At 37.2% G+C, this 14243-nt stretch overlaps 2 protein-coding genes across 3 annotated transcripts; both read right to left on the bottom strand.

The window, feature by feature from the left end:
• Positions 1-1373: 1373 nt before the first annotated feature.
• On the bottom strand, positions 1374-2719 carry LOC130736746 (uncharacterized). The gene is made up of 4 exons (XM_057588535.1): positions 2591-2719; positions 2062-2121; positions 1549-1661; positions 1374-1434 (listed from the first exon to the last, which is right to left on the bottom strand). Exons 1-4 carry the CDS (start codon positions 2717-2719, stop codon positions 1374-1376), a joined length of 363 nt encoding a protein of 120 aa, XP_057444518.1.
• On the bottom strand, positions 1772-10132 carry LOC130738578 (TMV resistance protein N-like). Of its 2 annotated transcripts, none has more exons than XM_057590617.1 (12): positions 9489-10132; positions 8176-9280; positions 7700-7996; positions 6818-7609; positions 6044-6719; positions 5474-5722; positions 4874-5068; positions 3770-3927; positions 3041-3408; positions 2575-2797; positions 2062-2121; positions 1772-1852 (listed from the first exon to the last, which is right to left on the bottom strand). In XM_057590617.1, exons 1-9 carry the CDS (start codon positions 9995-9997, stop codon positions 3313-3315), a joined length of 4077 nt encoding a protein of 1358 aa, XP_057446600.1. In that variant the 5' UTR covers positions 9998-10132; the 3' UTR covers positions 1772-1852; positions 2062-2121; positions 2575-2797; positions 3041-3312. The 2 variants fall into 2 exon arrangements, with proteins under 2 accessions (XP_057446600.1, XP_057446599.1); XM_057590616.1 differs by having other exon boundaries at positions 6818-7612; positions 9489-10131.
• Positions 10133-14243: the final 4111 nt, after the last annotated feature.

Here is a 14243-nt window from a genome sequence, read left to right as displayed (position 1 = left end):
CGACACTTAAAAAGGAACGGAGGGAGGGAGTAGAAAGAAAAAGAATTTCCATGCAAAAGAATAAGAGTGAAGACACTGGCCACACCAAAATGTTCCTAGGAAATATAGCATAAAGGCTTAATTGCACTTTTGGTCCCCCAACTATGGCCTTCCTGCGAAAATCGTCCCTAAACTTCAAAATTAGCAAAACTCGTCCCTCAACTATACACACAGTTGCACTTTTGGTCTTCCGTTAGCATTCCGTCAGAAATCTAACAGATTGGGACTAGTGACGGAGATAATCCGTCACAATTCACAATCCAGTCACCAAATTTCTTCATCTTCCTCAATATAACCACCACTCATCCTCCCCCTCCTCATTCCTCACTTTCTCCATCTTCATCAACCTCAATCCCTCATCCTCCCCTCCCTTCTCCTTTCATTCCTCTTCACCACTACCTCCCTCAACCATCAACACAAACTCTCCATACTGAAATTGAATTGGAGCGGATTGCTGGAGAGAAAGGGGTTTTGGGTTTTTCTTCAACACTCTTTGCAGATCCCATTTTCTCATCTCCTCATGAAATTAGAAATCCATTTCACAACCCAAAAGAAGGAGTTGCAGACCTCTCCCTCCATATCTTCATCTCATCTTTCTCACTCGCACCTCTCCCTCCACCGAACCCACACCAGCAAACCACAACCCAGAACCACCTCTCCCTCCACCAACCCCACCCCTCCCCAGAAACCCAACCGGAACCCACCCCAAACCCCACCCAGAAACTGAGCCCACAAACCCCTTCTTCCCTCTCACAATAGATCTACCATAACTGAGAAAGGAAAACCAGAGAAGAAAATCCAAGACTTTTTTTTTTTCAGATCTCAAACCATTGTTACAGATACAGCTTCAACCTATCATATGGTGTCTGGAGAGGGGGAGCTCGAAGCTTGTAACCCAGAAACCCGACCAAAAACCCAGAAACTTTGAAGCTTTGAACGAGAACCATGATCTACAGAAGAGGAGGAGGAAGAGGAAACGGATTTAAGTGAGCTTCTTTATTTTTTCAATTAAAATACTATTTTTTCTCAATTTTATTTTTTCTTTATTTTTTAATTCATTTTTAACGGAATATTCTGTTAGTTTTCTGACGGAATGCTAACGGAAGACCAAAAGTGCAACTGTGTGTATAGTTGAGGGACGAGTTTTGCTAATTTTGAAGTTTAGGGACGATTTTCGCAGGAAGGCCATAGTTGGGGGACCAAAAGTGCAATTAAGCCTAGCATAAATAGGTTTTACAACTAGGATTCTTTGAAATGGTGTAAACAATTCTAAACTCTTCAAAGTATTACTATTAGCATCCAGCGTGTAGATGGAAAAAGTCCCGCTAGGAGAGTTAGCCCCACCATGATATGGATGTTCCCGACTCGAACAAGATTGACTCTCGTGGAGAATACCTGTAAGCAACAAAATAAATAAAAAAACTAAAGTGCATAGGAAACAAGTTCTACTTTCACTGAGAGGCCTTTTCTATTTAACCAGGCAAATGTATACTTTACTGCCTATCTTACCAATAGGCTGCAAGGTTTTGACCAGAAAGCAGTTCATCTGCAAGTGATGATTTCCTCTCCTTTGTTAATCTTCCTGAGAAGAAGTCCAATGGAGAATCTACAACTGTTTCCATCTGATGATATCCAAATGATCCAAAAATTAAAGCCGGGATCCCGTATTTGATGGAACAAGTAACATTGAAGCATATGCTTTCCTATGATCTATCTAATATAAACAATGAACTTGCCTGGAAATATTTGGGAATGGTCTTTGATTTTGTCACCCTTCTTGTAGACTACGCTTCGGATCAATAGCACTCCTGAACTGTGTCAGGATAAGAACGGTGAACAAAAACAAAATTAGATAGCATGACACTTATTGACGGGATACATTCAAGTTTGTGTGTGCTTTACAGATGCATTTCATGTCTCAATATTCCCATTGCACCCTCAAATGTTACATTGGGCGAAAGTATAACTTGCCATTGTACGAAAAGTGCGTAAAAAGGTAGAGATGTTAATACTAAAACGCACCTTCAATAACTTGAGATCTTTCTGCAACTCAGGGGTGATGGTTTGAGCCAGCATGTTGAACTTGACAGAGGTTTAAATACAATTAGATAAATAGACAACTGACTTTTATAGTTTTCCACCAAGAGCAAAAGTAAAACCAAAGGAAAAAGTAACTGAATAAAATTAACATGAAGATTTTGCCTAGATGTTATTGTTTTCCTTGGTACCAGCAGAATGTAAATGAAATGAAGACATCTATCTGCATTTGACCTGGATCAAATTATCTCAATCTAGATAAATAAAAAAAGGTTGCGATCACTACAGCCAGCTAACCTGTGTAAGAACTTGTTTGGATGCACACCAAAGAGCATTTATTGGAGCTTATCTAGTGCTTTTTTAGATAAGCTACAATAACTGTTCTTTTGTCCGTATCCAAACAGGCTCTAAAATGAATAGATGAAAAACCAAAGAAAAACAAATCCAGCCCTGCTTGTGTTCAGAAAAGGAGAATTGAGAGAATAATCTAATGCATACCAATTTTTCCTTTAACCTGCTTTCTCAGTAACTTGTTCAAATTTTTGGGAGCATTTGGAGGAACAAAAAGGCCATCAATCAGCTCGGAATTGGATTTCCAAACAGTGCTGCTTAATGGCTCGGTTTGAGTTGACATGAGATCCATCTGTGGCTGTTAATGATGATGAAATTGGCAACTGCGGTTGCCATTACAACCCAACCACTAGCTTCATTTCTGGCATTCCTGAATCAAAGTAAATTGCATAATCAGATGCCAAAAATTATATATAATCATACACATGAGAATGTCAATCTCAATCAGATACGCTACGAAAATCAATTCAATTTCTTATATTTATTCAATTTCGGGATATACATAACTGAAATGATATAGATAGTAATCAAATTTGACAAACTCGAGAATTTACATAAACTCAGAGGGGGGTAAACTCAAACACACTAATTACATTAAAAACTATCCACTCACCAGGAAGAAGGTGCCGCGCCGGAGAGAAGGAACCTCTGCAGGAAGACAAACTGGTGCACTAGAGAGCGACAGACACGGTCGCGTCGTCGCAGGAAAGGACCGAAAAGGCCATCAAGAACCGCTGCGGGAAATCACCGAGCAGCTAGAGAAGGAAGAGCAGAGAGACGCAACCAAAACGATTATAGCACGCAAGCAGTGTTACCTCTTCAATGATTAGATTCACACCCCACCACATTAGAACCCTTGTACTTAAGAAGCTCTTGTCATTTGAGTCAAATTGGTTTTCTGGATACTTGATATTCTAATTCCATTGGATCCCAAGCCCTACTTGAGGCAGGTTGGTATTTCTCGCAAGTCACTTGATCCTCCTATTCCATTGGGTACAAACAAAGTTACATGCTAAAACAATGATGCTTTATGTGATGGTGACAATTTCTATAATATGTTTTAAGATCAATACCAAATGCAATCAGCATACTTCATTTACATACAAGAAATCTCTTCACTTAACATACAAGAAATCTCTTCACTTTCCTCATTTTCTCATTTCTCACACACAGAATAAAATAGGTAAATACTTTCTACATACATAGTTGCCAATAGGTTTGCCAACTACAGATCATATGATAGCTGAACTTTGAAGAGATAATAAAACTAGTTTACTAATCATATTCTTTTGGCTTTTAGACTAGTATATTACTTTGAAAAGCCATCAATAATACCCTCTACCTGAGTCATTGATAGCTGCTCCATTACTGGGCTCCTGCCATTGACCTCTCCATCATAACTGTTGCATTCTTCAATTTCCTTTCCTTCAGCTTCATTTACACTTTCACAGCCTTCAAAATTATGTTTGGTAGCGTAAGGTACATGTTGCTCTTGCAAACCTGAAATTCAGAGTGTTAAGAGTACTATACAGGCTTGTCCCTCATCTTTTAATATTGAATAAACCAAGTTGCTACTTGCTAATATCATGCCCACAACTTATTGAACACCAAAAGAGTAACCAGAAACATAGTTCTTTCTTTTAATTCTAAGACTTAATTTTTGTTTAACCTCAACAATGGGGATTAATAACTTTTTCAAAGACTCATCCCTAATTTTACTATACTTCCTCTATATACCAAAGTTAACAGTGCAAAAAGCTAAAGTAAAAAAGAAAAAATCTTGTATCAACAAAGCCTTTATTGGTACGGTCTGAAATTCATCAAATATCAATGTCAAATAAAAGTAAATATTTTTTCCTTACACAAAAATTGGTAAGAGCACAGATAAGGAAAAATTTAAAGGTGAAACTTCTCCAAGACCTAAATTTCCACGGAATGGGCTAGGAAAAAGGTGGCCATCCCCTAATAGTAATTTAGTGAAATTGACATTTTAATTGACAAACCATCAAAGTCAGAATCTCAATGTGCATCTCATGATGACAAACTCAGCCTCTTTTAGAACTCCATCGCTGTATAAAATTAGGAGAAATAAATACAAACATATTTTTTACCTTCATTACTAGCAGTATCATTACCACACTTGACATAATTGAATCCGAAACCACTTTTGAAGGTGCCTGACTAAATGGTTCATTACCTTCACCATCCAACCTTAATGCACCTATTTCCACTTTCGTGGTGCAATTGTTGCTAGTTGGGATTATTAAGTTGAATAAGTCCTTTCAAATTATGAATATATAAACACACTAGTCAAATCAAATCATAACATTTCCTTACCACATAGTCCATTATCTTACGGCGCTCAACTTATCTTTCAATAGCAAATTACTAATTTGACATTGTTAATAGTGAAAGCATGCATAAAAAAAAGCCATAACAAACATACCTTGGGCACTACTGGTGCTACTCATCGGTGATGATACCATCAAATTTGAGTCCCAATTTGCATTATTGTTCAATAACTTCAATGCTTGAGGTGGAAGCAATGGAAGCCACTTTCTGCTCTGCTGTACAAATTGTAAAACTCCCATGTCCAACCTTAATTCATCTATTTTTCTCTTTCGTGATGCAATTTCATGGTCTGTTGGAATAAAGAAGTTCTTAAGTTATTTCAAAGTAGGAAGTCAAAATAGTTAACATATATACAATTATACATACTACTCAAATTGACAGTTACAGTTATTGTTTTTCTTGTACGTTCTTATTAATTTGTAACCTTGTAGAATTCAAATTCTTTGACAATACATGCAGATATTGTTTTCTTGCATGTTCTTACGAATTTGTAATCTCGTAGAACTCAAATTCTTTGACATTACATGAACAACTAATAAGACTCTTTTATAATTTTTCTTCAAGAATTCACCAGACGAGCACTCTAGCCCTGTTTCTAGTTTTCTGTTTCATCCATACTAGAGGAGTAAAATGTATAGAAGTAAAATTAGTAATAGTTAAAGCACACAGAAACAGATGCTGCATATGTGTTTACCTCGGACACTGGTGATGCCACTCATCTGTGTTAAATTTGAATCCCAATCCATATTATCATTGAATGTTGGAGGAGGAAGTAATGAAAGCCGCTCTTTGCCCCGCCGTTTCAATAAACCTGGTGAAGCCCTACCCTGTCGTAGCACTAAACCCATTGAAGCCATTCTTTTTCGCTGCTGCACAAATTGTAAAACTCCTGTGTTCAACCTTAATTCACCCTTTTTTCTCTTATGTGACCTAATTTCATGGCCTGTTGGTAAAAAATGTTGAATACGTTATTTCAGATTAGGAAGACAACCGCCAAAAAAGATATTAGGAAGGCAAAATTGTTTACAAACATACTCCTTAAATTGCTAGTTATTTCTTGCATTTTCTTAATAATTGTAATCATGTAGAACTCAAATTATTTTGGAATCATTGATGTTTTTCTTCAAGAATGCACTGCAAGAGCACTCTAGTCCTGGTTCTCTTTTTGTTTTTCCTCTATGTTTAGAGAAGCAAAAACAAAATAGAAGTAAATTTAGTAAATAGTAAAAGCACACAGAGAAAGAAATGCTGGAAACGGATTTACCTTGGACAGCGGTGGTGCTACTCATGCTTGTTGAGTTTGAATCCCAATTAACATTATCGTTAAATGCAGAAGATGGAAGCGAAGAAAGTGACTCTCTATCCCATCCTACATGCGGTTCCAAAAAAACTGAACTTGTTTGCTGCTGCATAATTTGTCTATGAGAATCTCCTATGTTCACCAATCTATCCTTCTCTTTCAGAAAGGGTTCATCATAAGGACTCTTGAATCGGATATCACCTATGTTACATTCTTGTTTGATTACATGGATTCCCGTTTCCTTGACAGCTATTTCCTTTGAGCTAGATTCAAAGTCAATACCAATAGAAACCACCACGTTATTCCATTCATTTTCTGAAAGTACATTATCCAGATTATCTTCGAATATCATGTATCTTGTACCGATGATAAGTATATGATCAGTTAATGCTGAGAAGTCAAAACAGAACCTTTTCTCTGTTAATAACTTCATCTTAATTGCATTGCCATTGACAGTCACGATGGGTCCAAACAAAATTGAGTCCTTGCCCATCGGTCCAACAACAAAACAGAGAGCTATGGCAGGGAACTTGTTACGGAACCAGAAAGAAATTGAAGGTCCCATGCTGTGGTGGTTGAACCACTCAGGTATGCTTGCTCCTGGCAAACAAAACATGGTATTTGCAGCCTCATGCAATTCCTGATAGTCATAAATAACTTATAAGATCAGCAAACATCAAGTAATTGTGCATCATTTATCAATCATTAAATCAAATAAAGTACATTTACAAAACCAACCTGATTCAGTAACATGTCTGTACATCCAAAAGTCAAGGATTTGCAGTTTCCTGCAGAGAAATATTCCAAAGTTGGCGGAATCCCTTTAATTTCTTGAAGGCACTGACAGTTATCCAAATCGAGCACCCTCAAAGAGCGATATTCTTGTATGCATTCAGGAAGGAATGTGAAATTATTGCTGGATAGCTCTAACTCTCTCACATTAGGAAACCACGCAAAAAGTATGGGAAAATATTCATCTGTCAGATTGCAGCCCGAGAGACAAAGACATTTTACATTTGAAGACATCGAGTTCACTTTTTCTTCATCCTTGTCCTTATTTGGCAATAGCCACCCTTTGCATTCCACTGCAAAAATCTCAGCCAGTTCTGGCAACATCACAATACTACTTGGTAACTGAACATTTCCACAGTCAAGCAGTGCAATATCTCGAAGCCGGGTAAGATTTCTGAATGAAAATGGCAATTCTTTTATCGAAGTGTGTTTCAACTCAAGCCGTGTAATATTTTCCATCTTTCCTAATATTTCTGGAAAACTCTCAAGACTTGAGCAAGATGAAAGTTCCAATTCTTCAAGCGAGCTCAACTTGATGGGAGGAAAACTCCTAAGCTTGGTACAACCAAAAGCACTCAAGAGTTTAAGTTTATCCAGGAACCCAACTGAATCATGAATTGTAACTAAATTCTCACAACATTCAAATGACAATTTTTCTAAATTTGGGAGACCAGATACATCAGGTATCTGTGTTAAACATTCAGTTCCGTCAAAATTCAAGACTCTTAGATTCACGAACTTCTACAGAGCAAAAAGATAAATAAATAAATAATGAAATGAGTAATAAGAGTGACGTAAATATTAGAGATAAGATTTCATTACACTTGCCTTTATTAAGCCAGACAACTCGAGTGACATAAAGCAACTTTCGGGTAACTTGCATATGGCAAGATTCTTTGGATGAAAATCAGATGGTAAATCCTGTAAAGGATATGTCCACCACTCCAATACTCTTAAACTATTTGGAAGGTTCTTGGGAGCTTGGGAAAAATGACAATTTTTAATAATCAGAGTTTTGAGATTTTCCATCTTCTTGAAGGCCTCTCCATCCCATTCTACTAATACTTCTTCATCTTCTTCCAATAAGGGGAAATCCAGATATATGATTTCAATCTCACTAGTTCCCTTTTAACATAAAAGGAAGGAATCAAGCACAATACAGTGCATAAATGTGAGGACTTTAATACACATTTAGAGAAATTTAGATGTTACAAAGGGAAAAAACACAATTGTGAAGTGAGCATATAAGAATCAGATAAATTAAGATTGAAGATGAAAAGCCAAACCATCAATATGAGTCTTACCGTATTTTCTGCCAACACTTGAACAATATCTTCATGGAACCATAACCTTCTATGTTTCCCAAGCTCTTTTGGTGATTCCTGTCGATCAATTTCTTTACCCATAACTTCTATCAATTCATGAAATGTCACCCAACCATTCTTAATCTTTAGGAGACATTTATCAACCAACACCCCAATACCATATTTCATGCAGACACTATAATGAGCGCAAAGTATATCTTCAACCTCTCCCAATCTGTAACCTTTCAAGCAACAAACAATGTCAAGAAAAATTTTCTGATGGTCTTCCTCTAAAGCACTATAAGTTACCTTAAGTATATCTTGAATCTTTTTATTAGGAATTTTTTTATACTGTGTTAATGCAGATTCCCACTCTTTTATGCTTTTCCCAAACAAGAGGGAACCTACTACTTCCAAAGCCAATGGAAGGCCAGAAGCATAAGATACTACTTGGTTTAAAATGTTCTTGTAACTTGGATCAACTTTGTCTTTTTTAAAAGCATTCCAACTAAGCAATTCAAGTGCTTCTCCTTCATTTAAATCATCTACCTCATATTTTCTCTCAACCCCATGACTTGCTAGCAAATGTTTGTCTCGAGTTGTTATGATGACTCTGCTACCAGAACCAAACCAGTCAGGCCCTCCAACAATAGCCCGCAACTGTTCCAGTTTGTCAACATCATCAAGAATTAAAAGAATCTTCTTTTGGTGGAGCCTATGCTTTATTATTGAAATCCCTTTACTGACACTTCCTATCTTAATATCCTTCTCTCCAACTATTTCAGAAAGAAGCAACTCTTGGAGATGTACCAATCCATGTTTGGCCGACTTTTCTCTCACATCGTCAAGAAAACACAAACCTTCAAATAGGTCAGCAATCAAATTATAAACCGCTCGAGCAAGTGTTGTTTTACCCATCCCACCAATTCCATAGATCCCTACCAGGTGGACTCCATCATCAGATCCAACATCCAAAAGCGACTTCACCGCTAGCACTCGACGCTCCAATCCAACCGGGTAATCCGCAACATGCAAAGGAGTGCGATTGATCTTGTTCGAGACCTCTCTAACTATCTTCCCAATAAACTCATGTTCATATTCATTCCTGCCCAAACAAACAAGCTTCTATGAAGTCATACTAAATAAACCACCATACCCATGTATTGATAATCATATTAATTCAAATTCAAATTGTTTGACATGCAATAAATTATGAACTAACCTGTTCAAGCTAAACAATAATTTATTTCCTATTCAAGTTTCAAAACTATATAATAAGACAATTGAAAGTTAAAGAAACAATATAGAGTTACCCAAGTTTGATTTGCCAACCAGACAAGTTAGCAGCTTGCTTAAGAGCAACCTTCCATTTCTTCAACCTCTCCATGTTATCCTCAAAACTCTCCTTCATATTTCTAAACCTCTCTTCATGCATAGCCAGAGCTACTCCATAACTCCCGGTCTCGCCGCACCGCACATCAGAAGGATTCACATCATAAAAAACAGGCAAAACCAACCTGCCCTTCTTCTTAAAACACTCAAAAATCTTGGCAAGTTCATCTAAGCAAAACGAAGAAGAAGCATAGCTGTTAGAGAACACTGGAATGGCGATTCTGGACCGTTCAATGGCTTTGACGAGTGACGGTGTGATTTCATCTCCTCTCTGAAGCTCCTCGTCGTCGATGAAGGTGCGGATTCCCTTGTCAAGAAGAGATTTGTAGAGAAAGCCGATGAAACCGTGGCGTGTGTCGGAGCCTCTGAAGCTGAGGAACACGTCGAAGGTGAACTCGTAGCTGAAGGAAGAGGAAGATGGAATAGCCATGAGAAGAAGAAAGCTACCCAGTTCAACACCGTTGACAATGACTATATAATGATACTGAACAAGAAAGTGGTAAGAGTAAGATGAACGAACTCAAAAGTGTTTGCTTTTCTATGATTTTTACTTGGTAAAAGTTATGACGATAGACAAGTTTTGATGTAAAATGGAAGTGCAAAGGGATTTGAAAGCCTATGAGTGATGGAAACTTTTTCGTAACTCTACAAGTAAGACAAATACACTAATAATTTGAGATAAAATATTGTTAAATGTGTTTTTGTGGTTAAAACTAGGGTGGATGTTTTAAATTTTGGTTCAGCAGTGCATCATGATTTAACACCATTGGATTATAAAATCTTAGAATATTTTTTAATTGAATGGTCAGGATTTGATGGATGATAAACTGGTACAAGTTTCAAACTTCCCTTCCCTTCCCTGCTCTCTTCTCTCCCTCCCTCACCTTCTAGCTGCGCCATCAGCCCTTGCTCTCTGGCTCCATCATGTCCTCTGCGATGGCTCCATATATGGTGGTCGAAGTAAGATCAAGAAAGAAAGAGAGATAGAAGGAAAGAGAGAATCTGTGTGAGAGAGAGCACTACAAAAACAACATGTTTTACCGACGGTCAAATACTGTCGGTACGGTCAAATACCGTTAGTAATACGAAATTACCGATAGGAAAAAGATTTTCGTTATATAGCTCATTAGTAATAAGTAATGATGAGTATTTTGAGGAATGTCGGTAAATTATAGTGGACTGTAATCGTCGGCAAATTATCGACAGTTACGGCCAACGGCTATAACCGTCGGTAATTTATTGACAGTTCTAAGCCATTAATAAAATACGTTGATAATTGTAAGACCCTAAAATAAATAACTAGCGTATTTATTTAATTTCATTATATTAAATAATTGAGTGTTTATACTCTATTATTTTTTATGTTATTTTCCTTACTCAAATTTAATTGCGCGTCATGAAAATTATTTAAATGATAATTAATTTCAAAATATATTTGATTATGACACTATAGTCAGTTTGAATGTTAGCATGAGTCGTTTTCACACCTGACTATGGTTCGGAGTGTCCGAAAAAAATTATTTCCGCTCTTAGAGCACTGTTTAAGTTATATTTCAAATCTGCAGAAAAATAAGAACATTAGGGTATTTTTCCCTCGACCTGTGTTCCATTACAGAACTTTCGACCATAAACTTGATGGTTTTCACTTTTCGGAAACTCGATAAAGCTAGGTTTTATCTCCACAGGGACTTGAGCGAGACCTTGTGTAAAAGGTTTTTCCATTCGGAGCTTCTTTCATAAATTCCATTCGTATTGTCTTAATTCATTCATTGCTAGGAATATTTTTTGTGAAGGAAGTTTTCTCATCCGATGTCAATTGCAAAAAGTAGTTTTGCGGCAGTTTTTGAAGCAAACTGCGTTTAAGTCATTTTCTCATTATAAATGAGCTCTGAATTGAGCTTCGACATTCTGTCGCCGAATACTCAATTTTACAGCAGATGAATGTACCAAAACGACCGGACCCGCGAAATCTTTATTTTTCTTCTTTTTCCTCCTCCTATAAAAGAAGGAAAATCAAAATATCTTCCTCATTTCTACAAGAGTGGTCGTGAGTTTAGAGAGAGAAAAAGAGAGGGCGAACTTCACCGTTTCTTGTCAGATCGTCGTGATTTCAGTTTCATTGGATAGGCACGGAGGAAAGAATCATTATCCATGCATCCTTTTCTTCTTTCCTATGTCTTTTTTCATGTCTTTATGTACTCAAAGTTTGGAGCTTTTTGATAAAATGTCAGATTAGCTTCATTTCTTCTTTCAAATAGCTTATATGCCTTCTATACACTTCATATTCATGATCCGTGCGCTTAGATTCTCGTCGTGGTGCCGTAGATCTGAAATCTGAGCCATAAACCCATTTTTGTTCAACCGTTACTTTATGACGCTTAAAGCCTCGAACTTGCTTAGTGCATGTAGGATTAGTTGTTAGTAAATGCATTGTTTATAACTCCACCGATTCGTTTTTAAAAAATTTCAACTTTAAGTTTTTGAGCTGTTAAAGTGGACCAAAAAGCCCTTATTCTAGTTTTAGCTCCCGTAATTGTTCCGAGTGTTTCCCTACCTTAGATATCACCTAAGAATACCTATGAATTTGTAACGCCCCAATTTCTCAACTTAGGAATCACATTAGTAACCTAACAAAGTCTAAGGACTATTTCGTAATCCTAAGAAAACATGATAATTTTTTTCTTTTCAAAACAACTAAACACAGTTTAATACATAACATAGTCTTAATTAAACAACCCGTTTCCGACATATAATAATAGTGTATTACAATAGCATAAGCAAGTTTCCAAAATAAGTACGCACACTTAAACAGTGGCGAAAACAGGGTTTTAGTAACAGAGTTTTCAGATAACGAAGAAGAGTCAAAGCATAAACTACTAAGAGGAAACTATACAGCTTCTTCCATCCTTGCTCCGCCGGTTACTATCCCTCCTCCATCTCAGCATGGCTAAGCATCGCCAGAAGGCTCTTCATCGCCTAATAGCGTTAAGCGCCCAAATAACAAGTAGCAAATAAAAATGGTTAACTTCATGCGACTACCACATATAAAGGAGAAAAGCATGCTAATCAAATTTAAGTGCATATCATGGCACATAAACTAGCAACTTAATTCAAGATGGATGTCAACATGTATCCAACAACATGAAATCAACAATACGAACTTAAATCAGTTATCCAAGAAAACACCAATATCAATCGACCAAATAACGTCTCGCAAGACGGGACAATCACGTGGGACAATATCCACCACACTGCCACTTAATAACGTCTCGAAAGACGGGACGATCACGTGGGACAATATCCACCACATCGTCACTTCAAAAGCTCCAAAACATTCCGATAAATAAGCTAATAATATATTTTAAGACAGATATCAATAAAATCAACAACATATAATTGAATCAGATAATCACATAATTAACCACATAGAATTAAGGCAGATATAAACAGAATCAACAATATATAATTAAAGCAGATATAACATAATCAACAATATATAATTAAAGCAGATATAACATAATCAACAATATATAATTAAATCAGATATAAACATAATCAAATGTTAGTGTCCTATAATGTGACTATATGCTTCTACCGATATGGATCGATCAGCAACGTCTCTCAAGACGGGACGATCACGTGGGACCATCACCACCACACCGCCACTTAACGCCACTATGGACGGGACAATCACGTGGGACCATCGCCACTTTAGGACATCTCGAAAGATGGGACGATCACGTGGGACAATATCCACCACATCGCCACTTTATAACGCCTTGAAAGACGGGACAATCACGTGGAACCATCGCCACCACATTGCTACTTCAAGTTCAAGCCCTAAATGTCAAGTTAGTCAACAACAATCCTCAACCTCAGTAATCACTCAATCAACAATTTCAAGTCAAGTCAAGTATCAACAATAACCATGTCTTATCTACTAGAAAGCAGTAATGACAGAAACCAGTAAACGACCGAAGCCTCTCAGAAAACGGAGACACACGTCTCAATAAGTTCACTCGGCCGAAGCCTCCAAAAAACATTTTCCCAGTTCAGCATAATAATCAAAATCAAATGTCAATTCATATAAACATCTTCATCTCAAACGCATGCAGTGCGATAAATACATGCAAGACTCAAGGACACTCTAAAACTGAGTTACCCTTACCTTCGTGAGTAGAAGTTGTGCATGGAAGTTGCGAACCTAGAACAAGGAAGCACGATCATCAACACAAGCCCTACGAGAAGTAATCAATCTAATAACACTAATCGAAACCGGAAAGAAAGCTTTAAAGCTTCGGAGCTCCCATTTAGGCACGAATTGACAACAGAACTTCGTTCGCTAAAACGCACATAACTCGAGCTACAAAACTCGGAATGAAACGAAACCAACGCCAAAATTTCGACAACGGAGAGGGCTACGCTATGGCTCAGGCCACACTAACCCAAAAATTATTTTTGATCACGGTACAGCTCCAAAAAGTTTCGGCCACTTTAGAAAATAGGGTTTCCGAACTTTTTCTTCGATCTATTATAATTCCTATGTATTCGTAGGTGATATCTAGGCCAGGGAAACTCTCAGAAATATTTAACGACTGAAAATACGACTTAGGGGTATTTTGGTCCAGAATTAATGACCAAAAACTCAAAGTTGAAATTCTGAAAAACAAAATTGA

The sequence above is a fragment of the Lotus japonicus genome, chromosome 2, assembly GCF_012489685.1.
Source record: "Lotus japonicus ecotype B-129 chromosome 2, LjGifu_v1.2".
NCBI classification, from domain to species: Eukaryota; Viridiplantae; Streptophyta; class Magnoliopsida; order Fabales; family Fabaceae; genus Lotus; species Lotus japonicus.
The sequence above is the reverse complement of the archived record's forward strand: the minus strand, read 5'-3'. Positions and strand labels throughout refer to the sequence as shown.